At 40.8% G+C, this 23484-nt stretch overlaps 8 protein-coding genes across 9 annotated transcripts; 2 read left to right on the top strand and 6 right to left on the bottom strand.

The window, feature by feature from the left end:
• Nucleotides 1–1132: 1132 nt before the first annotated feature.
• Nucleotides 1133–3405, bottom strand: LOC108136178 (vitellogenin-1-like). Its single transcript, XM_017257175.2, has 3 exons — nt 3156–3405; nt 2550–2809; nt 1133–2094 (listed from the first exon to the last, which is right to left on the bottom strand). Exons 1-3 carry the CDS (start codon nt 3394–3396, stop codon nt 1369–1371), a joined length of 1227 nt encoding a protein of 408 aa, XP_017112664.1. The 5' UTR covers nt 3397–3405; the 3' UTR covers nt 1133–1368.
• A 799-nt stretch (nt 3406–4204) lies between these two features.
• LOC108136354 (vitellogenin-1) lies at nt 4205–6814 on the bottom strand. The gene is made up of 3 exons (XM_017257463.2): nt 6532–6814; nt 5984–6243; nt 4205–5213 (listed from the first exon to the last, which is right to left on the bottom strand). Exons 1-3 carry the CDS (start codon nt 6776–6778, stop codon nt 4476–4478), a joined length of 1245 nt encoding a protein of 414 aa, XP_017112952.1. The 5' UTR covers nt 6779–6814; the 3' UTR covers nt 4205–4475.
• A 1618-nt stretch (nt 6815–8432) lies between these two features.
• Nucleotides 8433–10685, bottom strand: LOC108136182 (probable phospholipase A1 magnifin). Of its 2 annotated transcripts, none has more exons than XM_017257180.1 (3): nt 10281–10685; nt 9690–10151; nt 8433–9328 (listed from the first exon to the last, which is right to left on the bottom strand). In XM_017257180.1, exons 1-3 carry the CDS (start codon nt 10683–10685, stop codon nt 8642–8644), a joined length of 1554 nt encoding a protein of 517 aa, XP_017112669.1. In that variant the 3' UTR covers nt 8433–8641. The 2 variants fall into 2 exon arrangements, with proteins under 2 accessions (XP_017112669.1, XP_017112670.1); XM_017257181.1 differs by having other exon boundaries at nt 9690–10061.
• Nucleotides 10686–13363: 2678 nt separating this feature from the next.
• LOC108136196 (filaggrin) lies at nt 13364–14005 on the top strand. The gene has a single exon (XM_017257194.2). It carries the CDS (start codon nt 13432–13434, stop codon nt 13972–13974), a length of 543 nt encoding a protein of 180 aa, XP_017112683.1. The 5' UTR covers nt 13364–13431; the 3' UTR covers nt 13975–14005.
• A 337-nt stretch (nt 14006–14342) lies between these two features.
• Nucleotides 14343–14880, bottom strand: LOC108136199 (the record flags this gene model as incomplete). Its single annotated transcript, XM_017257198.1, is given in 3 exon segments — nt 14343–14611; nt 14671–14787; nt 14790–14880. Coding segments are annotated over 3 exon segments (477 nt in total), but the record flags the coding sequence as incomplete, so codon positions are not given.
• Nucleotides 14881–15781: 901 nt separating this feature from the next.
• On the bottom strand, nt 15782–17141 carry LOC108136179 (glycine, alanine and asparagine-rich protein). Its single transcript, XM_017257176.2, has one exon. The coding sequence runs from the start codon at nt 17073–17075 to the stop codon at nt 15861–15863; it is 1215 nt and encodes a 404-aa protein (XP_017112665.1). The 5' UTR covers nt 17076–17141; the 3' UTR covers nt 15782–15860.
• A 2754-nt stretch (nt 17142–19895) lies between these two features.
• On the bottom strand, nt 19896–20710 carry LOC108136189 (keratin-associated protein 6-2). Its single transcript, XM_017257188.2, has one exon. It carries the CDS (start codon nt 20611–20613, stop codon nt 19975–19977), a length of 639 nt encoding a protein of 212 aa, XP_017112677.1. The 5' UTR covers nt 20614–20710; the 3' UTR covers nt 19896–19974.
• Nucleotides 20711–21210: 500 nt separating this feature from the next.
• Nucleotides 21211–23453, top strand: LOC108136255 (probable tubulin polyglutamylase TTLL1). Its single transcript, XM_017257304.2, has 4 exons — nt 21211–21706; nt 21760–22339; nt 22575–22915; nt 23219–23453. Exons 1-4 carry the CDS (start codon nt 21378–21380, stop codon nt 23448–23450), a joined length of 1482 nt encoding a protein of 493 aa, XP_017112793.1. The 5' UTR covers nt 21211–21377; the 3' UTR covers nt 23451–23453.
• Nucleotides 23454–23484: the final 31 nt, after the last annotated feature.

Here is a 23484-nt window from a genome sequence, read left to right as displayed (position 1 = left end):
AAGCTGGCGTCGGGTGAGTCATTTGTCAAACTGGCAGCTAAAGCCGCAAACGGAGACACTTGCAAATGGAGATGCATATAAAGATGCAGATGCAGATCCCAGGTGAAGGGGCCAAAAAAAAAAAAACAACTCAAAATCGAGGGGCACAGTGGAGAGATCAGCGCGAAAGGTAACTGGATCTGGGCGATGGCATTTCCTGATCATGATGGTCAGTCGAAGGACATGGGAAAGTCCCGACATGTCATAAAAAATATATACATATTTTTCGAATTAAAAACTTGGCCCATTAAACAACTAGTTTATAGAGCAAAGCTATTCATTTTAAATAAACCATTATCCCCATTTAAAAGTCAACTTTCTACTAATGTAGATGCAAATTCATCTAGGACATCCAGGCCATTAGATATCATCGATCGATCATAGAAGAGAGATGAGATCGTCGCTACCCCGACAACAACATTCACCGACTAAGGCGGCTGGCCTTAAGTCGGCTGTAAAACTCATCTCAAACCAAGCCCGACGACATCCAATTCCACTGGTAATTTCCGCCAATCTCCGGTCCCACTGTACCTGGGCGCCACTCAAATACTCAGATACTCAGATAATAGTCAACAGTAAAGCCAACTCCAGTCGACAGTCAACAATTATGAGCTTATGTCAATGGCGACAACGCGGCCTCTTTTCTACAGGTTATTTATCTTTCGGTTTTCTTCCATGGGGTATTATGATTTACCCAAAAATTTGGCACCACGTAATAGGTTTTCCATTCGTAACCGCTTGATATAATAATATATAGTAATAATTAACGTTTTAAAGATGATTAATCATTGCCATCAAAAATGTACCCAGCGCTTGTCTTAAGTTATTATTCATATAATAAATTAATAAGACATCTAACAAAATAACGAAATAATAAAATTGTTTCTTTAAAATATTTAGAGAAGATTAATTCAAATGCAATAAAATGGAATATGTCTTTCTGACAACGTTTTTAACAGATTATAATCAATTAGGTTTCGGCTCGGCAATTATATGTATACTTTGGAACATCAAGGTTATTAAATACAAAAGTAGCAAGCTTTTCAAAATATAATTTTATATTTATTTATTATACTTTTTAAAAAATGCATTTTCTGGTTCCTTCGCCATAATTTCTCTTTCCTATCGCTACTTCTAAACAGTATTCCAACTTCGTGATTCTCCTTAACTCTGTTTTTGGGATTTGCATAAGCATAATAAACACAAACTTAATTGAATTGTCAACGCTTGGAAGACAAATTGTGAATTGCATATCGACCGCAATCGGGTCGGTGTTGGCCACCAAAAACTAGTAGTAGCTTAGGATTGATTGCGTGCGAATGGGATGTCTCAGAACCCGAATCTCCACGAGCTTCGCGTGGTTGGGGCAACCGTGATCGTTGAGGCTTCTGGGCACTGGCCGCACTGTCCCAAATGGGAGGATCGCACAGGGGAGCTATTCATGCCGAAGGGCGAATTGCCTCTGACCTCCAGGAAGTAGTTGCCCTTGACATTGTGCGGCACGGCGTAGCCCATGGGCACCTCCTCACTCCTGCAGAGGGATTGCCGGAGTCCAGAAAGCGATGTGCAGCGTGCGGCCAAAAAGTTGCGCTCATTGCCGGGATACACGGTCTCCGTGAAATATTGCCAGGCGCGGGCATGGGCGCAGGTCACCAATACACAGCCCACGGGCAGGGGTCCCAGTCCGCCCGGATAGAAGTCCACATCGCCCAGCGGATCCCGTTTGCCCAGCACTCCGGAATTGCTGTGGATGACGTCGATGAAACGGGCATCTCCTCGCAAAAGTCCCGAGAGAACTTCACCCTCGTTGAAGCAGGGCTTGGCCGGATCCAATCCCGTAATCCGGGGCACTATCTTACCGGTCAGGCGCTGCAGGTGCCGACCTGCGGATCCCACTATGTGGGCACCCAAACTGTGACCAATCAGGTGGATGTTCTCCACCGGCATCACGTCCAGCAGCTTCACCAATCCCAGGGCTATGTTCTCGCCAATCTCCTCCGTGTTGAAGGCCGACCACGTGTACAAGGTGTCCACGAAGCGAGCTGCATCCACTGCCTGCAATTAATTTAAATTACAAAATTGGTATACTATATGTTACGTTTATCTACAAAATTAAATCGAATTTCATGTTAATTTAAAAAGTATTAAATTTTAAACTATCTACAATTATTTATTTACCTATTAATATTAGCAAAAATTTCCGATATTAATGGGTGGATTTAGCTTTAATAAATATAAGAAATTGATATTTAATACAATTAACTCATTGCATACAATTTTAAGCTGATTACCGAGTTATTTTACATTCAGATTGAACTGCAATAGTTTTGCTAACAAATAATATTCAAATTGAATTCAGGGCTCATGGGTTGAACCTGTTTGTAAACGAAACCAACCTTTTTGAAATCATATCAGTTATATTATTTATGGAAACTACTTTCCTAATTAGTAATTGTTTTAAAAAAAATATAAAATTAAGGTATTTATAAAAACAAAAAGCTATTACTCACCACAAAGTTGACATCGCCGCGACAATTATAGGCCCTTGATAACTCCTCGATGGTATCCGATCCATTGACTGTGGTGGTCCATCCGGTGGCCAGAATAACCACCTTCTTTTTGGGATCGAATAGAGGGCTCATCCACATTTCCTCTGCATTGGTGAGCGGAAAGTCAGCCTTCGTGCAAGCCGTCTGTAGTTGAAAGTTCATCAGATTGATGTCCGGCGTAAATTTCGGCCGGATTACGTTGGTGGACAGAGCCTTGGAACCTGAGAAAATACATTTATTCATGAGGATTTCTAAATGTTAAATATTCCATCTTCTATAAAGTCTTTGATTTCAATATTATTTAAAATAAATACATTTTATTCCAGTAAAATTGGGTTATGTTAATATCATTCTATTGATATATACTTTAATCTTTAAACTTACTTTATTCTTAATTAGAAAACGGTTTCTGAAAACCATTAATTCAAGAATGTTTTTATATTTTTTTCGTTTTATTTAAAAAGATTATTTTTTAAATTCTTAAAATAAAAAAAATGGCTCAAATTAATTGTTTTTTCATACGAATATATCGTTTGGATCATAATTTTGACCTCAAAAGACACTCACATATAAAATTGACGGTGCTGGAGACGATTTGGAAGGGATAACCGGCGACGACATCTTTGCTGAGTTCGAAGATTCCTTCGGGCGTGGGCAGCAGGTCGAGATTCAAAATGCTGGTGCTTATATTCCTGAGGTTACCAATTGGATCCGGCAGTGTAAATTCGATGGACTGCGAGAGACCCAGAATCTGGAGAAGGAGCACAAGCACCTGGACCGGAAGCATCTTTGGCGCCATTCCTCCCATTCTGGACAAGATCTTGACGAATACTGAATGCCGGACACCAAGTTACAGTCCTATCTATAGAACCCAAGAGCTAGTTCTTTGGTTTGTACAGCCAAAACTAGATTTAATTGGCTATTCCCAGAATTCTGAACTCTCTTACCGCACAACTGAGAGTTGCACACTCTCTGAGAAAATTATTTGGATTATTTGTCCATGTCACTGATAGTGAAATGAAATATACACTGGAAAAATATTTGTAATATCAGTTTGAATAATTCTATAGACTTATTTAGACTAAGTTAAGAACCGACTTCTTTTAGTTCCAAATGTCAAATATCAAACATATTGATAATGAATTCAATGTAAACAAGAAGGAACGCTATAGTCAAGGCACTGACTTTAAGATTACTTAATAAATATACCTTCAAATTATGGCGCCAAAAATTGTATTATAATTTTATAATTTAATAATTTTTTATCCACTTTTTAAACTTTTTTTAAACAAAAATTTGCGCAAAAAAAAGATTTGAATACATATCATTTAAGAATTTTATAACGAGCTCAATAAAGGATGGCATTCCATAATTAAACTATTACTTTCATTGTTATGGTGAAAATATTGATATTTTTTGGCGAATGTTTGAATTTCTTGTTGAAAATCCAGATAATAATAAATAATTAGCATGTATTGAAGTCTAATATATTTATTCGCTTATACTGTTGTTATGCAAACTATAGCACAGATTTAAAGAAAGAATAAGAAAGTATTCAATAAATATTTACTTAAATTAAAACACCAAGCAATTAAGCAACCTTCAAGTAATGAACATACATTTTTTGCTTTGATTTATTTGGATAGGCACATGTATGGTGTTTAAAACGCTTCGTCATCTAAACAAATTCCTTCGGTATCACATAAACGGTATTCCCACTTCCCCATATCCATTTTCGGGCTTTGCGTAAGCATAAAAAGCACCAATTTAGTTAAGTTGCCAACGCTTATAAGGCAAACTGCATATCGACCAGAAAAAAATATTAGTTGTGAAAAAAAAAACAAAGGTAAGAATAGCTTAGGATGGATTTCGAGAGGACGGGATGCCTCAGAACCAGGATCGTGATTTCACTGGGGTTGAGGAAGTCGGCGCCGAGGTGGTCGAGGTTGTTGAGGCGTCGGGACACTTGCCGCAGTGTTCCAAATAGGACGTTCGCACAATGGAGGCGTGCTTGCCGAAGGGCGATTCGGCGCTGACCTCCAGGAAGTAGTTGCCCTTGACAGTCACCGGCACGGCATAGCCCATGGGCACCTCGTCGCCCGGACAGCGTGATTCCCGGAGTCGGTCCATCGAACTGCATCGGCTGGCCATGAAGTTCCGCTCGTTGCCCGGATACACGGTCTCTGCGTAGTATTCCCACGACCGAGCATGGGCACAGGTCACCGAGAAACAGCCCGCGGGCAGAGGTCCCATTCCGCCCGGATAGAAGTCCACATCGCCCAACGGATCCCGTTTGCCCAGCACTCCGGAATTGCTGTGGATGACGTCGATGAAATGGGCATCTCCTCGCAAAAGTCCCGAGAGAACTTCACCCTCGTTGAAGCAGGGCTTGGCCGGATCCAATCCCGTAATCCGGGGCACTATCTTACCGGTCAGGCGCTGCAAGTGCCGACCTGCGGATCCCACTATGTGGGCACCCAAACTGTGGCCAATCAGGTGGATGTTCTCCACTGGCATCACGTTCAGCAGCTTCACCAATCCCAGGGCTATGTTCTCGCCAATCTCCTCCGTGTTGAAGGCCGACCACGTGTACAGGGTGTCCACGAAGCGAGCTGCATCCACTGCCTGCAATTATAGGGTATTTTTAATAAGCTTATACATACATATTTCATTATAATTTTGTTCAAGGTCATGCAATGATATTTTAAATTTATGAAGGAAATAAAATATAACTTCCTGTTGGTCTATAAAATATAATATTTGAAACTTTCAATAACTATTTAATAATTATCATTATAATAAGTATATATGTGAATGAATTTATTTAGAAGAACATGGCTATTTTTATATATGTAAAATAAATTTTACAAAAAATATAAAAAATCTAATTCAATATTTCTTCTGTTATTTTAATATGGGTATTTTGTCTTTTGTTTAATTAAAATTGATTTTTCGACTCATGCATTGACTCATTCAAACAATTGCAAACAATTTAAAGCTGATAACCGAAAAAGTAATAAATTATTTTTTTTTACTTTTAAATACAGTTCTTATTTTTCAGCTTTGTACTTTAGAGTTTTTGAGAAGCTTTGCTTTAAAATGGAATCATCAATTTTTATGAGTCAAATCAAAGAGCATGAAGTCAAGTTGATTAAATAATAATACATATTAAATAAATGGCAAACGGAAAACATTCAGATTAAATCCAGGGTTAATGGTTTGAACTTGTCTGTGAACGAAACTATCTGTTCAAAGCCTTATCAGTTAAAAAACGTATTAATTAAAATTATTTAGATTGCAAACAAATTTTTATAGTTGATTATTTAAAAAAACGTTTCTAAACTCTTTTTATTAGTTTATTATAATAAATATATTTAAATAAATTTCACACTCACCACAAAGTTGACATCGCCGCGACAGTTGTAGGCCTTTGAGAAGACCTCGATGGTATCCGATCCATTGACGGTGGTGGTCCATCCGGTGGCCAGGATGACCACCTTCTTCTTGGGATCGAATAGAGGACTCTCCCACATTTCCTCCGCTTTGGTGAGCGGAAAGTTGGTTTTTGTGCATGCCGTCTGCAGTTGAAAGTTCATCTTGTTGATGTCCGGGGTAATTTTCGACTTGATTTTATTAGAAGCCAGAGCCTGGGAACCTGGGAAAATAAATTTCTATACTTAAAATATCTTATTCCTCTTTCTACAAACTACGTTTAATCATTTTAATACAATCATTATACATTTTTAAAATACCTTAAAATATACCAACTAACTTATTTAGATCAAACTTTTGTTTCTAAAATGTATGTATTAAAATTTCCTGAAACTTGAAATCCAAAATTGTTTTATTGATTTCCCCTAAATTTCCCCAAATACCTCACTATGTACCAATACCCAGTTCCCAGCTTATTTAGATCATACCTTTGCCCTCTAAGGATACTCACATATGACGTTGAGGGAGCTGGAGACGACCTCGAAGGGATAGCCGGCGATGAGCTGCTTGCTGCTCTCGAAGAGAGCTTGGGGCGTGGGCAGCAGACTGGGGTCCACGATGCTGGTGCCCACATTGCCGATGGAATCGATGATGTCCGGCAGAGTCCATTCGATGGAGTGCGAGGGAGCCAGGAGCTGGAGGAGCAGCACTAGCACCAGCGCCAGGAGCGGTTGCATCTTTGGGCCAGTTCGTCTCATTCTGGCCAAGATTTTGACGAGTACTGAGTGCCGGAAGCCAGGTGTCAGCCGTATTTATAGCCTCCAAAAGGAACAGCGCGAAACGACACTCGCATCGCCTAATATAAATAATTCCACTCAACTGTGACCATATCGATGATGTGTTTTCCGATCAGATAAGGTGCACTTGTAACTTAATTTGTTGCCATTTCGATTCGTCGCCTTCGCTACTTCTACATCTCGACGGGAAATTGAGATCTCGGGCTGACAGCAAAACTGCACTCGCATTTCCCGAGCTTATCTGCATACATTTCAATTCTAATCGAAAACTAAAGCAAATCGCAAGCCATTAGTGATGATAAAGACAACAACACATAGTTATGCAGTCGGTGATCAGTCGATGGGCTTAATACCCTATTACCTCCCATTAACAGCATCGAAATTTGACCTTTAATTGATATGTTTCTACAGCAGAAATCTAAGAGGTCTTGGGTATTCTCTAGAATTCTGAACTCTGTAATCGTCGAACTGATAGACACAGTCTGCTTGAGACAAAATCATTTCGACTTACTAACAAAAAGTTTGCCACAGTCGATTGGCAGACACCGTGCCACTGATAGTGTATCAAAGTGTATACACTGGCAAATATTTATACATGCAAAAAATGTTACAATTTAATACTTAATCTATTTAATTATTTTTGATTTAATTCCTATACATGTTCTGACTAGCCTTATAAACTAAGTAAAATATTTGGACACAAAATTGAATTAAATGGAAAACCAATACTTTGTTTTCATTCTGTTAAGGAATGAAACTAAAAGTCTGATAATGGCAATTCCATACCTAAGCTATTTTCGAGACATTTTGTTCCCAGTGTAAGGTTAAACCTCACGTATTTAACATCAAATGCTGCTGCTGGTTACGACAACAGTGCCATATTAATGGAGGCCCATTGCTCACTACTTATTCCCAAGTCCGTATTTCCCGATCTTGGCGCCCCATCTCCAAGCTATTGTCATTCTGACAACGTGCCCTGGACAATTTTTGTGGATCCAAAACAATAAGACGTCATAAAAGATTAAATTTTGCGTTGACATCAGCGTTCTCCAATTTCTCACACAAATCACGGACCGATTTATTCGGAAGCGGGAAGAGGGGCTCGACTGCGCCTTGTCCTTGAAATTATCGGGTAAAATCTTTGATATTAATGCAGCTTGACAATTCACAGATACATTACAGGGCAGATCTTAAGTTATTGTAAGTAATTCCGCATACCGACTTATCTTGCATCGCTTTTGAATAAAATTAGCTTAGTTAATTTACATTGGTTACACACGGAATGAAAATTAATGTTTCTTACATGGTATATCGAAAAAATGTTGCCTGTCAATTTTATACAGAATTATATATAATTTAAATATTTGCAAATTATAATTTTCAATTTTGAAATTCAGAGATAAGATATTTATAGCTCATTATTTTTTGGAGGAACAAGCTCATAATGTAGAAATAAAGCGCTAAGATATTAATCTATAACACAAAAAAGTTATGACCGACGTTTTTTAATTTTTATTGAAAATTCCTTTCTGCTTTTCCACGGACACAATTTTTTTGAATTTTAAAGCTGAATAAAAGTTCGAAGCGACGTTTTAAATTAATATTGAATAAGCTCTTAGTGTAACAATTCAGAAATTTAAATGTGTATTTAAAATTTTATAGCTTAACAAGAGTAATGACCGATGTTATATTGAAAATTCCTTTCTGGTTTTCTGCAGAACAAGTCCTAGGTAGCAAAAATGGACATCTTAGCACTTTAATCGAATAATATTGATTAATATTTGGTTTCTATTTTAGTTTCAAGGTTTTTTCTCAGCAAATAATTTAGTCACAGGCGACGCATTTAGTGTTGGAGGAAGTGTAGGTCTGGGGATTGGCATTCTGGCCATAGGGCTCAGCTCCATTGGCGCCCACGTAGAAGAGGCCCAGTTCCGTGGGCTTGGCGGCATAGCCCATCACGGTCCGCGTGTCCTGGCAATCATTTCCCAGAAGGAGTTCCGAATAGCGTTCACATCGCTTGCCCAGAAAGTCGTTCTCATTCGACGGATACACCGTTTCTGTGTAGTAATCGACGGCTCTTTGATGGGAACAGCCAATGGAGCTGAGGCCTTGGCAGCCCGATTTGAAGGGAATCCGTCCCTGGACAAAGAAATCAGCATCGCCGGCCCGTTTGGGAGAGCCCAGCATGCCGGGATTCGAGTGAATAATGTCCACAAAGCGGGCATCTCCACTCCGCAGACCCTCCAGATCGTTGCCGTCGTAGAAGCACGGATTTGCCGGATCCAGTCCGGTTATTCTCTTCAGGATTGAGCCCCCCGACATTTCCCTGTAGTTCCTGCCCGCAGAGCCTGCGATCTGGGCGCCCAAGCTGTGGCCCACCAAATGGAACTGGTTGGCCACATAAGTCCTATTCAGCCGGAGCAGCGCCCTGGCTAGACTGGCTCCAATAACTTCGGTGTTCAAAGCCGACCATGTATAAAGGGTGTCCACAAGGTCAGCTGCATCCAGGACCTACAAAACATGGGAGTTATGTATTTTACTAGGATGTGATATGCTCAAAAGGGTATTATCTCATATCAGCTTTGTTTTTAGCCATTATTTTTGTCTTTCTTATCTTTTATATATATGTATCTTAAAGAATATATATTATTATTCCTAATCACTATCTATTTTCAAAAGGGTTTTTAAATCTCTATTAAAGGTGTCTGAAAGTATGCAACAATATATTTTAAACTTAGAAATCAAATGGGTTTATTACCAAAGGCGGCTTCCTCTTTTTATGCATACTTTTAGGCAGCTTTAAAACCCTTCCATATCCTTGTATATTTTTATGTAAATATTTTAAATATTTTTTTGCCATATCTACACTCACCAAAACATTGGTATCATTGCGACAAGCATAGGCCTTGACCACGGGTCCACTATTCGAATCATTGATGTTCGATGTCCAGCCGGTGATAAACAAGACCGTGGGACGATCCTGATAAAATCCCGGAGTAGTCCACAAGTTCTCAGCTTGCGTCAGAGAAATACTGACATTCCGGCACTCGATTTGGGTGCGAAGCTGAAGCTTTAGGCGCGACACATCTGGAATGAGTTTGGTCCTGACCACACCGAGGTCGACAATGGTGCTACATATATAGTTAATGGTGGAGAAGGCTATGTCCAGAGGCAACCCGACAACCAGCTGATGCAATTGATCCTGCAGTCGATCCAGGATTAGGGTCTGATATGAAGTCGGTATCTGTCGCAAATTGAGGGCATCAGTTTCCGCCAGTCTCGTATTTTCCGAATCCTTAGAAAACCCATTTTTACAATAGCTTGCATTCTCGGGCTTTAAGAATTCCAAAACATTATTATTTTCGGAACTGGATTTATTTAAGATATTATTTTTCAAGTGAGTCAAATTTTTGGAGCTGTTATTTCTTAAATTATCAACTAATTGATAACTTATTATTTTTACCTTAAAAGTTTCCAAGTTTTTTACATCCTCTGAACTAGAGTACTTTTTATTTTCAGAGCTTGAAAGATGGGACATTTCAGTTTTATTTTCACCCAGTACTTGAGTTTCCAAACTATCTGTATTTGGCAAACTAGATATGTTTTGAGTTTTAGTTTTTAAGACTTTTTCATTCTTGAAATCGATATTTGTAATTTTTACATTTTCAGAACCAATTTTCTTTGAGCTATCAGACTTTGAACTATCTACATTTGAAGAGCTTGACTTGTTCAACCAGTTTTTTGGTAAAAAAGTTTCTTTTGGAAAGTTCTCACTGTGATGAACAGTTTGATTTATAAAATCTGCCTCAATGGACTGCGAAATCCAAGCCAGCACCACCAGCTGCAGCAACAGAGCCGAAAAAGACATGGCTATTCAAGAGACACTGAAAAATTGTATTCTTGCCTAGCTTTTTATATGTTTGCCAACTGAGATAACTTTCATTTTAGCACACTTCAAGTGAAATTAATGACCCCTTGAGATAGCGACATATTGTTCTAAGACACGACTTCATTATATCGGCCACGATACACGTGTCCTAACCTCACGAACTACTTTCTTGGCTTGCAAAATCCAGGTAGCAATCGCATAATTTCCAAGCAAATATTTTACGTTAGGAAATGTTGGACGGGCTACCAAAAAGCGATCCACCTAATAGCCACGTCGCTCTGCTACCAATTGCCTGAACATCAGCTCGCCGCCCCCACCATTAACAGAAATTCAAAAAAAAAAAAAACAGACAAAAAATTAAACACAAAACAAGCGGTGCTATTACATTGGTAATTTGTGGTGTTGCTGCCGTCGTTGATGTTGCCGGCACGCAACCCGCCAGCAACATCGCCGATCGCCGGCAACAGCAGCAATCAGAAGCGCTCAGAGCGAGTGCCTCCAGTTGGCCATTGGAATGGTGGACTCGCAAATGAATACTGCCCAATTAATCACACTGATCGTATTCGAGGATTGGGTCTTGTGTTAACAAAGAATATTTTCTAAATTTAAAACTTAATTTTTATTTTATTTTAAATAAAAAGTATCTTACGTAACGTGTGATTGTTATTAAAATACTTATTTTACAAACGATAAAAATCTTTTCCTTAAAGGCTTAAATTGTTGTTTTTCAAGCTCAATTCAGTAGGAATTGAATTGAAATGAATTAAAGAATTTAATAGATTTGATTAATATTAAAATAGTTTAATACAAAAATTTTGACGAATCTTTTAATATATTTCATAAATAAATTTAATTAGACTTTAACAAAAAATAGGGATACCAAATATAGCAACCTTCAGAGACTGTCCTAAACTCTGGAAAATATGATTATTTAAGATATTATATAATAACATTGCACCAGACAATGCATATCAATTAAATTCAAACACATTTAAAACTAAAACTTGTATAAAATTCTTTCTCTAATTTTCTTTTATAAAATATATTTACTTAAGATATGTTAAGGAGTAAATTGAAAATAAAAATGGCTATTCTTTGTATTTAGTTTTTGGGGTTTTCGGATTAGAGCATCCAACGTTCGTTGCATTTCCAATCTTCTTCGATTTTGGCAATTTATTCGCACATTTCGCGTTGAATTGGCGGCAGGCACAATCGACAAATGTTTATATGTACAACGTTTGCTGTTTTGTTTCGCTTTTCCAACTTTTGCAATCTTCCAGACACTCGTGCTCCATATATATATATATATATATAGTATCCATACCTGGTTGGGAATATGGGTGAGTGTGTCAGACGCACGGAGCCGTGGATTTTCTGTGAAAATATTGGCGATGAAGCGCGGGTTTTTCGCTCTGCTGGCTCGTTGTGATATTAATTGCAGTCCAGACTCTCATGAAATCGAAATCAATTTAGATTGCTCTATATCCAATTGTTTGGCTATAATCCTCCAAGTACCTTGGTATGTGGTTGAAGTACAACTTGATGTAATATGTGCTTATCGTATGATATTGTGTCTTGATTTTTTGGTATAGATCCTTCTCTCTATACTTTATTATATTTTTATATTCTTTATTATAAAATCTATATTTGAATATGTTAGATGCAAAGCATATTTTAACTGGCAATTTAAACTGTTAATATTAATTTAAAACCTATAAGTGCATGAGAAACATCGGTAAGAATTCAAGAAATCTTAGAAAGAAAGATGTAAAAAAGCTCTTCATGTAATTGCTTACAAATTGCGATAAATATATTAAGTGTAAGGATATTGGAAAAATAAACAAATAAATTTTCTCGTGCATTTTGAATTTTAAAATAATTTTTATTTCTGGAAAAGGAAAAAGTAACACTAACACACTAATAGTAATATATTTGTATTTTAAAGAGTTTTATGCTTGCATAAACTTCCGAAGTTTATCTACGTTTTTAGTACACCAAGTATAAATGCCGCATTATTTCTAAAATAAATAAGTTTCCCAAATAGTTAATTGCACTTTTTGGCAGCTTTGCACAATGGACACATCTCACTGCATTGTTTGCGGGCCAAGAAATATATACCTCAGATATGCGAGTGTATGTGAATGGCTCTTTATATTTGCCATTCTACTTCCACTATTTGCTGTTGATAAACCCAATTAGTTGGCCTGTGCCAAATAAAAAAAATGAGTAAGCTTCCGCCTTGAGTGCAAATATGTGGAGGGTTAAGGCCCACAGGGATGCCAAAAATGACGCAACGGTGGGGCGAAAATAACACCGAGAACGGGCCTAAAATTGGCCGAAAAAACTAGTTATAATAATAGAGAAGACGAAAATTATTACGTATACGCACCATTGCAACAGGCTTTTCAATGGTCCCGCCACTTAGACGTCGACGTAATGCGGAGTAAGTGCAGCAAATTATCAGCTCCAGTCGAACGAGCGGCAGATGTCCGTTGCAACATTTTTTTTCTCTCTGTGTTTTTTCGCTTTTCGCTTTTCGCCAAACAAAACAAAAGACTGTGTGTAAAAGTCTGTGGAAAATGCAGGAAAATGTGCGGTCCGAAGCATATATAAAACCAAATGCAGTTGAGAGTAGTAAATTAGTTGACTCGAAACATTTCGCCGCGTCGGTTAAAGGAGCTTAACAATAGTTTTTTTTTTTGTCGTATACCCACATACAATAAAGATGTTCACCTACCGCCAGAAACTGATGATCCTGCTGGGTCAGCTGCTACTGCTGGGCATCCAGAGCTATCCTTTGGAGGAGGACCTGTCCGCCAGTGTGGTCCACTCGGCGGGTCTGCTGGGTCACTATGCCGGCGGTCTGACTGGCGGCGAGGCTCTGTCCAAGCTGGACTTCAGCTCATCATCCCATGAGCTTGGAGCCTCCGCCGAGGCGGATCACCTGGGCTCCCTGGGCGATCACCTGGGCGAGGAGGGCTTCCCGGCGGACTACGGCAGCAGCGATGCCGGCGAGGAGTACGCGGAGGCCAGCGAGGTGCACTCGCACTACGAGGACCTCGACCAGAAGGCCGTGCCCGGCATCGATCACGGCAAGGGCGCCTTCAGCTACAGCACCCTGTACGAGTTCAAGGATCGCGAAGAGCACGAGCTCCACCACATGCAGCACCAGGCCCTCGAGGAGCAGGTGGAGCACCAGCACCAGGCGGAGCACCAGCACGACCACCACCTCGACCTGGACCACCACCAGCTGGAGCATCTCTACTAAGACTGTGATAGTCTCGCACCCAAGACCTAGAAAAATGCTCAAAGATTATTTTATTCTAAATCTGTTTTTTTTTTGTTTGTTAATGATTACTGAAATAAAACTAAGTTATATCGAAATTGAAAAGAATTCTTTGGGGTTTTAAAATTAAAACGAAAGTATTTTAAATAAACTAAAAATAATATCTTAGAAAAATTTAACCAACAATTTGTTTTTATAGCAAGTTTATTCAATGTCTGAGTAAAACTTAAAAAAATAGTAAATCAAAGTGAATAAAAAAACAACAAAAAAAACAATGGCCAATAAACAAAATAGGCCAGTTGGATAATAATAATTTATGGAAGTTTGTAAATAGATTTATGATGAACCATCTAGCGTCCATGGGAGTGAACAACCTGATGCTGGGGCAATTTGAGCTGCGAAAAGTCCACATTATCGCTGACCAAAATGCGGGGTTCGTGGACATTTGGGAGCGATGAGTGTGGCAGGTGCGAAGCGGTCAAGGTGTCCACATATAAGTGCGGCCAAGGATTTCCCAAAGTCGAGGATTGAACGTTGGGCACCAGCAGCAAATGCGGTTGTTCCGTATCCGGAGCTAGCTGAAGAACCCCTGAACTTATATGTATGGCTGGTCCATAACCTGTTGATACTTATAGTACTTAATAAGATACAAGTGCCAAACAAATTGCTCATACGCACCGTGGCTGGACAGTTGCTCCTGCTCCACCGCATGACCACCAACTGAAGCCTCGACAACCACTGCCAGAATAAACAATTGAACTGCAAGCACTTGCATTTTGATTGGCCAACTCTTTGGGGACTCCCAGCTTTTATATTCGCTGTCGAACGGAAGTTCTTGGTCTTGGCTGAACGCCCATCGGTGACACCTTTGGTTGACTTGCCCTCAAATCGCACACGAATCGCATGACATGTCGGTGATTATGATCGTAATATTTATTTATTTATTCTCAATCGGTGCTTCGAGCACTCGAAGAATACAACTTATTCGGAACGCCTTTGAAGCCACTCATATTGTTTTTCAACTTAAAAGCATTCCAGCAATTAAGAAAGAAAACATTATCCGAATCGGTATTTTACATTCATTTCATTTAAACTTAAATTCTAAAGACCTAAGTAATTGATGCTCATTATTTTCCGAATTATATAAAAAATAAATGTTTGGGGCAAGATTAACAAAGTATGGCATTTTATTATAAAACTATTATTTTTGGCATAAATTTGAGGTTACCACTTCTAAACGCGTATAAATATGTTTTTTATACAGGAGCAATTATTATTTTATAATTCCAAATAAATAATAATAATTAAAAAATTTTAAATTCTGGATATCTAACCTACTTGATTTTTTTGTGGTAAACATTTATCTGGAAATGGAAGCTTGACGGCTATAATAATTAAACGCAAATTAGCAAACCCTATAGATCCGAACCCAAAACACTATCTCTCTGCCGGTCTCTTGATTCGCTCTCAGGGCCTTCTTCTCGATCTCTTCAGATCCGGAATCGGAATCGGAATATGAATCGCCACCGATTCGTTGGGAGTTAGCAACAGGGTGCTAATTTCGCTTAGAATCAATAACACAATGAACCCACTCGTTGGGGAGCCATGAAAAAACCCCGAAAAAAAAAAATACATATATATATATATATCAGCAGACAGACAAATCGTCTGAGGTTCTGGCGATTACATAAGATTGTAAAGACATGAAGACCTGATATCGGTGATATATGTTGATTTATTTTATGTACACATCGATCGAACAATAAAAAAAATACAATTATTCGCTTTAGAACTAGAAAAAAAAATAGTTGAGTACGGTTTAGGTTAGGACGGATTTGTCAGATCCTTAATCTGCAGGACTCCATGGCCTAGCAGCCCACCAGCTTCTCGAAGATGCCGCCACGCTTCCAGCCGCCATTGAATCCGCCAGAGAATCCACCATTGGAGCCAGAGTTGTAGCCGCCGTTGTAGCCACCGTTGTAACCACCATGGTAGCCAGTGTTGTAGTCGCCATTGTAGCCAGAGTTGTAGCCACCACTTGAGCCAGCCGAAGCGGAGGCGGAGGAGGAGGCACTGGAGTAGCTGGACTCCACGGCCGGTGGTCCGTACACCTGGGCGGGGGCACGGTCCTCATCCACAATCAGCTTGATGGTCTTCACCACCTGCTGGCTCTGCGGCTGCGGGGCGTAGGAAACGGGAGCGGGTGCGGGTGCATAGCTGATGGGCGCCGGAGCTGGGGCGGCGTAGCGCACCACAGGTGCCGGGGCGGTATAGGTAACAGCGGGAGCGGTCTGAACACGTACAACGGGAGCGGGAGCAGGAGCGGAGTATGTCACAGCGGGAGCAGGAGCGGAGTAGGTCACTGCGGGAGCAGGAGCGGAGTAGGTCACAGCGGGAGCAGCCTGAACACGCACAACGGGAGCGGGAGCAGGAGCGGAGTAGGTCACTGCGGGAGCAGAGTAAGTCACAGGAGCGGGAGCAGGAGCAGAGTAGCTCACGGCAGGAGCAGAGTAAGTCACGGGAGCGGGAGCAGGAGCAGAGTAGCTCACAGCGGGAGCAGAGTAAGTCACGGGAGCAGGAGCGGAATAAGTCACAGGAGCGGGAGCAGGAGCAGAGTAGGAACTGGAACTGGCACTGGAGCTGGCAGAAGCACTGGAAGAGTAGCCGCCATAGTTGCCACCATAGTTGCCGGCCGAACGTCCGTAATCGTAAGAGGGTTGCTCCACCACCTTGATGACCTTGATGACCTGTTCACCACCGCCATAGCCACCGCCATAACCACCGCCATAGCTGCCTCCATAATTGCTGCTGCTGCTGGCTGAGGAGCTGCCATATCCAGAACTGTAGACTGGACGGCTTGGCTGGCTGTAGTATCCCTGGTTGTAGCCACCGGAGTATCCACCGCTGCCATAGCCACCGCCATAGCCGCCGCCGTAGCCACCGCCACCGCCGCCAGAGTTGCCACCACCCAGACCACCGCCAATGGCCTTGAGAAGGGCCAATTTGGCGCCCAACAAGGCACTCGAGGGCACTGGGGCCGCGATGGCCAAAAGGGCCAGTGAAACGCAAACGTACAGCTTCATGGTTATAGTAGTACTGAGGATGCTGCTGGCAAACCTGACAAACGAAACTCAACTGATGTCCCAAATCGAGACGGGGCACTAATTTATAGTCGGCCAGCAGCAGCAGCAGTTCGTACCCACAGCTCACCTGTGTGTGCGTTTTTGTGTTGTTCTAATCTATGCTCCGACCAACAAGACAAGACAAGACGAGACGAGACGAGAGATTCCCCCTGCGAACATTGCTGTTTGCTTAATTCATAAATGGTTACTTATGGGCCAAGACACACGGACAGGCAGACGCACAAGACGACAAAATATATGAAATCTGGGCGGGGCTGCCAGCCACCGGCTGTCTGTCACCTCAACTACTTAACCATCAAGTGAGATATTTTCTCGCATCTTCCGCGGGCAGAGCAAAAAATAGTTAAATGAATCCACGGCCCAAAAGCGTTACGGATTCGCAAGAATCTCAGGTAATTCCCCATCACTCAAATTGGCACTGAGAAAAATGTTTGGCCTAAAGATCATATAATCAAAGTATAAAAAAATGTTTTTTATAATTACTAAATAGCAATATTATGATTTGCAATTTAATAGGTCACATGACTCATTTTTATAGTTCAATTTTTAAAATATTGTTTATCTGTGACATGGATTCTTAAAAATGTCAATAAACGATTGGGAAATTCAGCAAGACAATTCAATGTGAGTGGCATATTTATTGACTCATTTATTTATTGTGTCAATTTGAGTGAGGGTGTTTTGAGACATTAAAATAAATGTATAGACCTATTCAACTATATGGTAGTATTATTAATTTTATTTACTTTAACACTTGATTAAAACTTATGTACAGGAAAGCAAATGTCTATAAAAGAGCAGTAAACCTGTATCGCAAGGAAACGAAGAACTTTAAAACACATTTTTAAAAGCATACATAAAATAAGTTTTCCAAATCTAAGGACGATTTCTCGCAGTGCATGTTGGCACATGTGCGTGGCCGGTGTATTGGCATTCTCACTCATTCAGCCCCCGAAATCCTATGCATGACTCCACGTAGTCAAGGGGCTCAACGGGTTAGAGCCTCGCCAATATCCAAATATCCAAATATCTAAATACCCAAAAATCCGAATAACCCAAGCACGCCCGAAAATCTTCGCTCATCTCGGATTTCGACCCGAAAACCTGTCCACGTCGGCCACGTCCACAATTTCTGACGTACTCTTATTTCCTCCCATCTCAGATCAAATATTACATATATGTAAATGTCGGTTTAGAGCTCTTTATTCTTTGTTTTTTTTTCTTTGCTCATCTATTGATCTAGACTGTTATGCAAATTGGGTCAACAGAAAAAACACAAAGCAGATTTAGCCAAAGGTGTTTCAGCTGGCGAAATTTGATGTTCCCATAATTTGACAACTGGTTCTTGGCCAAACACGAGAGCATCGTAAAATTGATTTTTTAAGGAATTATGCGTGGAATTTTAGGCATATACGTTTTGCACCATACATAACTAATTCTTATTTGTATTCCTTTTAAGTTTTTGAGCAAGATGCTGTCTTCTTTTTTGAGAGCAACAATCTCGACAAAGACAGTGCGTTCAGAAACTATTGTGCTTCTTGAAGCCCTTAAAATATTTATAAATTAAATATAAATCTCTAAGATAAATTAAACCTATAAACAGTTTAGAAACATATTTTATTTTCTAATTCTCTATTTGCATTGTATTTCCTTTTTATCTCTTTTATTGTTCGAGCATGGCAAATATTAAATCATAGCCAATTTACACATTCCCATTTACAGATTGTGTGGCTGTTTCCCCCGGCATTTGTTGTGTGGTGTGTTTCTTTGGCCTTTTGTGGATTCAGTGGCTCAAGTGGTTGTAGTGGTTGTAGTGGCTGCGACATATGTGCCTGGAGATGGAGATGGAGATGGAGCTGGTCCAACTCAACCAATTTGCACCCATGGGGCGTAAAGCATTCTCGGCCAAACGTTTTGCTTTTTTTTGGGCTTGGCTCTTGTGACTTTGACTTTGGTTTTGCTTTTGGTTTTTGGCACTTGATTACCATTAACAGTTTGGTTGGGCTCACGATCTGCAGTTGGATGTTATGGGGGGTAAAGGGTTAAAGCCGGCTAACTGAGTGCGTAAACAGCACTCAACTCTCGGTTTCATTCAGAGCCCCAAACGAAGGTCACTAGGGTTGGGTGGGCCTATTTTTTTTCGGGGGAGCTGACTTCTTCAATTGGGTGCGAAAACGTATTTGGTAATTGTCAAGAGTTGAATTGCAAAAGCCCTAGATTGTACATGACAAATCAATATAAAAAAAGAAATTTTAGCTAGGTTAAACAATTGAAAATATAAATAAAATACCTAAGTTTTTTCGGTTTCATTTTATTTTAGCACACTTTTGGGCATATCGGTTCATTCTTTGTGTTTTTTGGTTCTTAAAATAGCGTACTCAAAGTTTAAATTTACTTTTTTAAAAGCAATATACAAAAATTGCACAATAATTCCAATAATTGTTGTTTACAAGTTATAAGTCTAAAAAAAATTATAGAAGATATGGGTTTTAAAATAGGTATTTTATAGGTGCTTATAAACATTATTTAACTTAATAGTTTATTTTTAAAAGCTACTTGAATATTTATAAATGCTTTTTTCTATAATAAAATATTTTGTAAAAGTAATATTACAAAATATTTAAGACACATCAAATCTTTATTTAGGAAATATCCTTTAAAAAATCCTTTTACCATTTATAACTATCAATTAAAAACGTCATCAATTTGAAATAAAAGCAACTGCAAACTTAAATCGTTATTTATACATTTTATTACAAATCGTTTATTTTTAATTACAAATCGTTGTTTAAAATTATCAAAAAAAAACTACCACTTTGTGATGTGGCTTGCTCGTTCTCTAGCAAAGTCCTCCAGCCAAGCCCAGTGGTGGTGGTACTGGTGCTCCGAATCCCAGTCCGAAGCCACCACCGGCGCCATAACCAGCTCCAAATCCATAGGAGGCGGGCAGGGCGGCACCACCACCGAAGGATCCGCCGTAGCCACCTAAGCCGCCGGTCAGGCCACCACCGAAACCACCCACATAGCCGGCACCACCTGCCAAAACGGGAGTAGCCACTGGTGTAGACACCGAAGTGACCACCGGAGTAACCACGGCGGAAGTGGATATGGCAGGGGCAGCTCCCACAAAGCCGCCGGAGTAGCTGCCTCCGTAGCCACCGCCAAAGCCGCCGGAATAGCCACCACCATAGCCTCCTCCGACTCCTCCTCCCGGCACAACCGACACCTTGATCACCTTCACCACGTTCTCGGGAGCATATCCATAGCCGCCACCGTATCCTCCTCCGTAGCCTCCTCCATAGCCTGATCCATATCCGTAGCCAGAGCCATAGCCGGAACCATAACCATATCCAGAACCGTAGCCAGAGCTGGTTGCTCCGCCCAGCAGAAGATTCAGCTTGCCAAAGGTGGCCTCTCCCGGTTTGGCCAGCGAAACCATCACGACCAAGATCGCAGCCAGTCCCAGGTAGAATTTCATGATGGTGATGTAATGTGTTACTCGGTTGTCCTCGCTAATCTAAAATCCACTCTTGACTTCGCCGCTTGGTCGACTGATGAACTCTGGTGACCATGCCATCGACTTTATACCCAGCCAAGTCGGATTCCCCGACAATAGTCTACGATTGTTCTGTACCCAAACCCGCAATGTGTGAAATTACTCAATGGGTTTTGTGGTGGACAGGTGAACCAGTCTCACAAATATTTATGTCAAAGTCAGTTTTTCACTCGTCGCTGTGGTCTTGGGATTCCGCAGAAGGTTTGCGTTTATCTAGAACCAATGAAAAAAAACGCAATTTTTGGGCAAACATTGCAGCTTCAAGGGAATTAACACTTTCGTTTTCTTCAGGGCGAAGCGGATCTGCTTTGGGGAAACAGTCATTCGTCGTGGGAACAAGTCAATTGCAGTAAATAAACGGAATGAAAATTAATAAGAAGTCAAAAATCTAAGGGTTACAGTTTTTTAGTTAAAATACGCTTAATTCGCGTTTAATTCATTTTTAAATTTAGTGGAATAGAAAAAGCCTTCAGATAAAATTGAAATTCGAATTGAAATGCTCAAGGTAACTATCCTTGGAATCCATCTCAGGATCTACAAAGATGACCATCAGCCAGGCCAAAACTATATTGTCAGCATCTAATGTACGAGCGCCTCAAAATTAAGGAAAAATTCTCAGTTAGTGTTATAGTGTCTGAAGTCCAACAGAGGCAAATTCCCACAAACGCAACCGTCCGCAAAAGAGGATGAAGAGGCAGGCCAGTGCTCTGAGGAATCTTCGCCAGAAATGCGGTGGCAGTTACACCAGTGACGATGACCTGCCAGAGGTCAAGTTAATGCCCTCCCCGCTCATTGGTGTGCCCTTTATCCAGAGTCGCCTGAGGCCACCAAAAGCCCAGAAGGGCATGTACTACAGCACAGATTGGGAGAAGTCGGCGCTGGTGAGCAATTTCCAGAAAAGAGGTTGGCAACAGGTGCCATCGTTCAATGGCGAATGGAACTTTTACTGGGCCTCCACCCAGAATTGTCGATATATCTTCGGCATTGACCATCCGTATCGCATGCGATCCGATCAGTAAGTAGACACAGGTTTTCTCTGGAGGTTTAATTCTCTAGCCTAACCCGCAGGGTGATCAACCACTTTCCAAACTCCGTGGAGCTGTCACGGAAGGATCTGCTGATCAAGAACATCAAGCGGTATCGCAAGGATCTGGAACGGAGAGGGGATCCTCTGGCGCAAACCCATTCGCCGGACACCAAACTGGGCATTGGTGGCACTCGGTACATGCACCTGGACATCATACCCATGACCTTTGTCCTGCCCTCGGACTATCTGCTCTTTGTGGAGGCCTTCCATCGCAATCCCGCCAGCACATGGATCGTCAAGCCGTGCAGCAAATCGCAGGGTGTGGGCATTTATCTGGTGAACAAGCTGTCCAAGTTGAAGAAGTTCGCCTACGATGCCCGCACATTCTTTCCGCCAATCAACCGGGATACCTACGTCATCTCCAAGTATATTGATAACCCCCTGCTCATCGGCGGCAAGAAATTCGATCTGCGACTCTTCGTCCTGGTCACAACATTCAATCCGCTGAAGGCGTATCTCTACAATGAGGGCTTCTGCCGTTTCTGCACCGAGAAATACGACCAGACCGAGATCGACAACGTCTTTATGCACTTGACAAATGTCAGTATCCAGAAGACGAACGTAAGTTAGTTCAGATAGTTAAAATAGATAAATTACAATTTAAAACAAAGAAATATTTAAAAAATGGCCCAAAGAATCAAACGTTAAAACACATGAAAATATAATTAGCTTTTCGATATATTTTATTTCTTAAAACATTTAGTAAATAGTTAAGTAACAATATTACAATGGTAAATTAAAAGTTTAACACTTACCTACTCTTTTTTAATCTCTTGCACTAACTCTTGACTTCCAGCAAGAGTACAATTCGATACATGGTGGCAAGTGGCCTCTCCAGAATCTGTGGCTCTATTTGGACAGCATGCGTGGCGAGGGTGTTTCGGAGATGCTGTGGACTCGGATCATTGAAACCATCCGGCACTCCTTGGACGCAGTGGCTCCAGTGATGGCCAACGACCGGCACTGTTTCGAGGTTTACGGCTACGACATCATCATCGATAACAACCTGAAACCCTGGCTTATCGAGTGCAACACGTCGCCATCGTTGCACTCGACCACCACGAACGATCGCATGCTCAAGTCGCGGCTGATAGACAACGTCCTGGATGTGGTGGTGCCGCCAAAAAGTTTACCCGAGTAAGTTCGCCTCCTCCAAAAACAATTATGGTTCAAAAATACTCGTTTCATAAAAATATCTTATTACGTTGTTTGACCTTTATGGTACCAAGGCGAAAATCAAAAAGATTTTAGTGTAAGACTAAAGAATTCGCGTTTAGAATCCACTCCACCCCTTGAAACTAGCGCCCAAACTGATCTTTAATTTAAGAAAATTAAAATGATTTCTCTTTATTACCTATCTGTGCTGAAGAATTTGCGTTTGTGTTATTCTTAAGTTCAGTTGGATTTGCGTTTATTAGTAAACTGATCTTTTATTTTTAGTGAGCACTGGGACAAGACGCCCGACCCGGAGCTTCTGAAGAACTTCACCGTACTGAAACCCATTTCGGTCTTAGAGCCACCGACGGAAGTGCCCATTCGGGGCAAGGTCAGAACAACCAAGAAACGAAAAACAAAATGCACAGCTATCAGCCCTACCGCAGTGAACTTATCCGTTCCACCGCCGGCTGAAGGCGAACCAAAGATTAGGAAGAGCACCAAGGAAAGGCGGTGATGCTGGTTGTGCTTGAGAAATGAAATCGCATCGT

The sequence above is a fragment of the Drosophila elegans genome, unplaced genomic scaffold (genome assembly GCF_018152505.1).
Source record: "Drosophila elegans isolate 14027-0461.03 unplaced genomic scaffold, ASM1815250v1 contig_149, whole genome shotgun sequence".
NCBI classification, from domain to species: domain Eukaryota; kingdom Metazoa; phylum Arthropoda; class Insecta; order Diptera; family Drosophilidae; genus Drosophila; species Drosophila elegans.
Note: the sequence above shows the minus strand (reverse complement) of the source record. Positions and strands in the feature narration are given on the sequence as shown.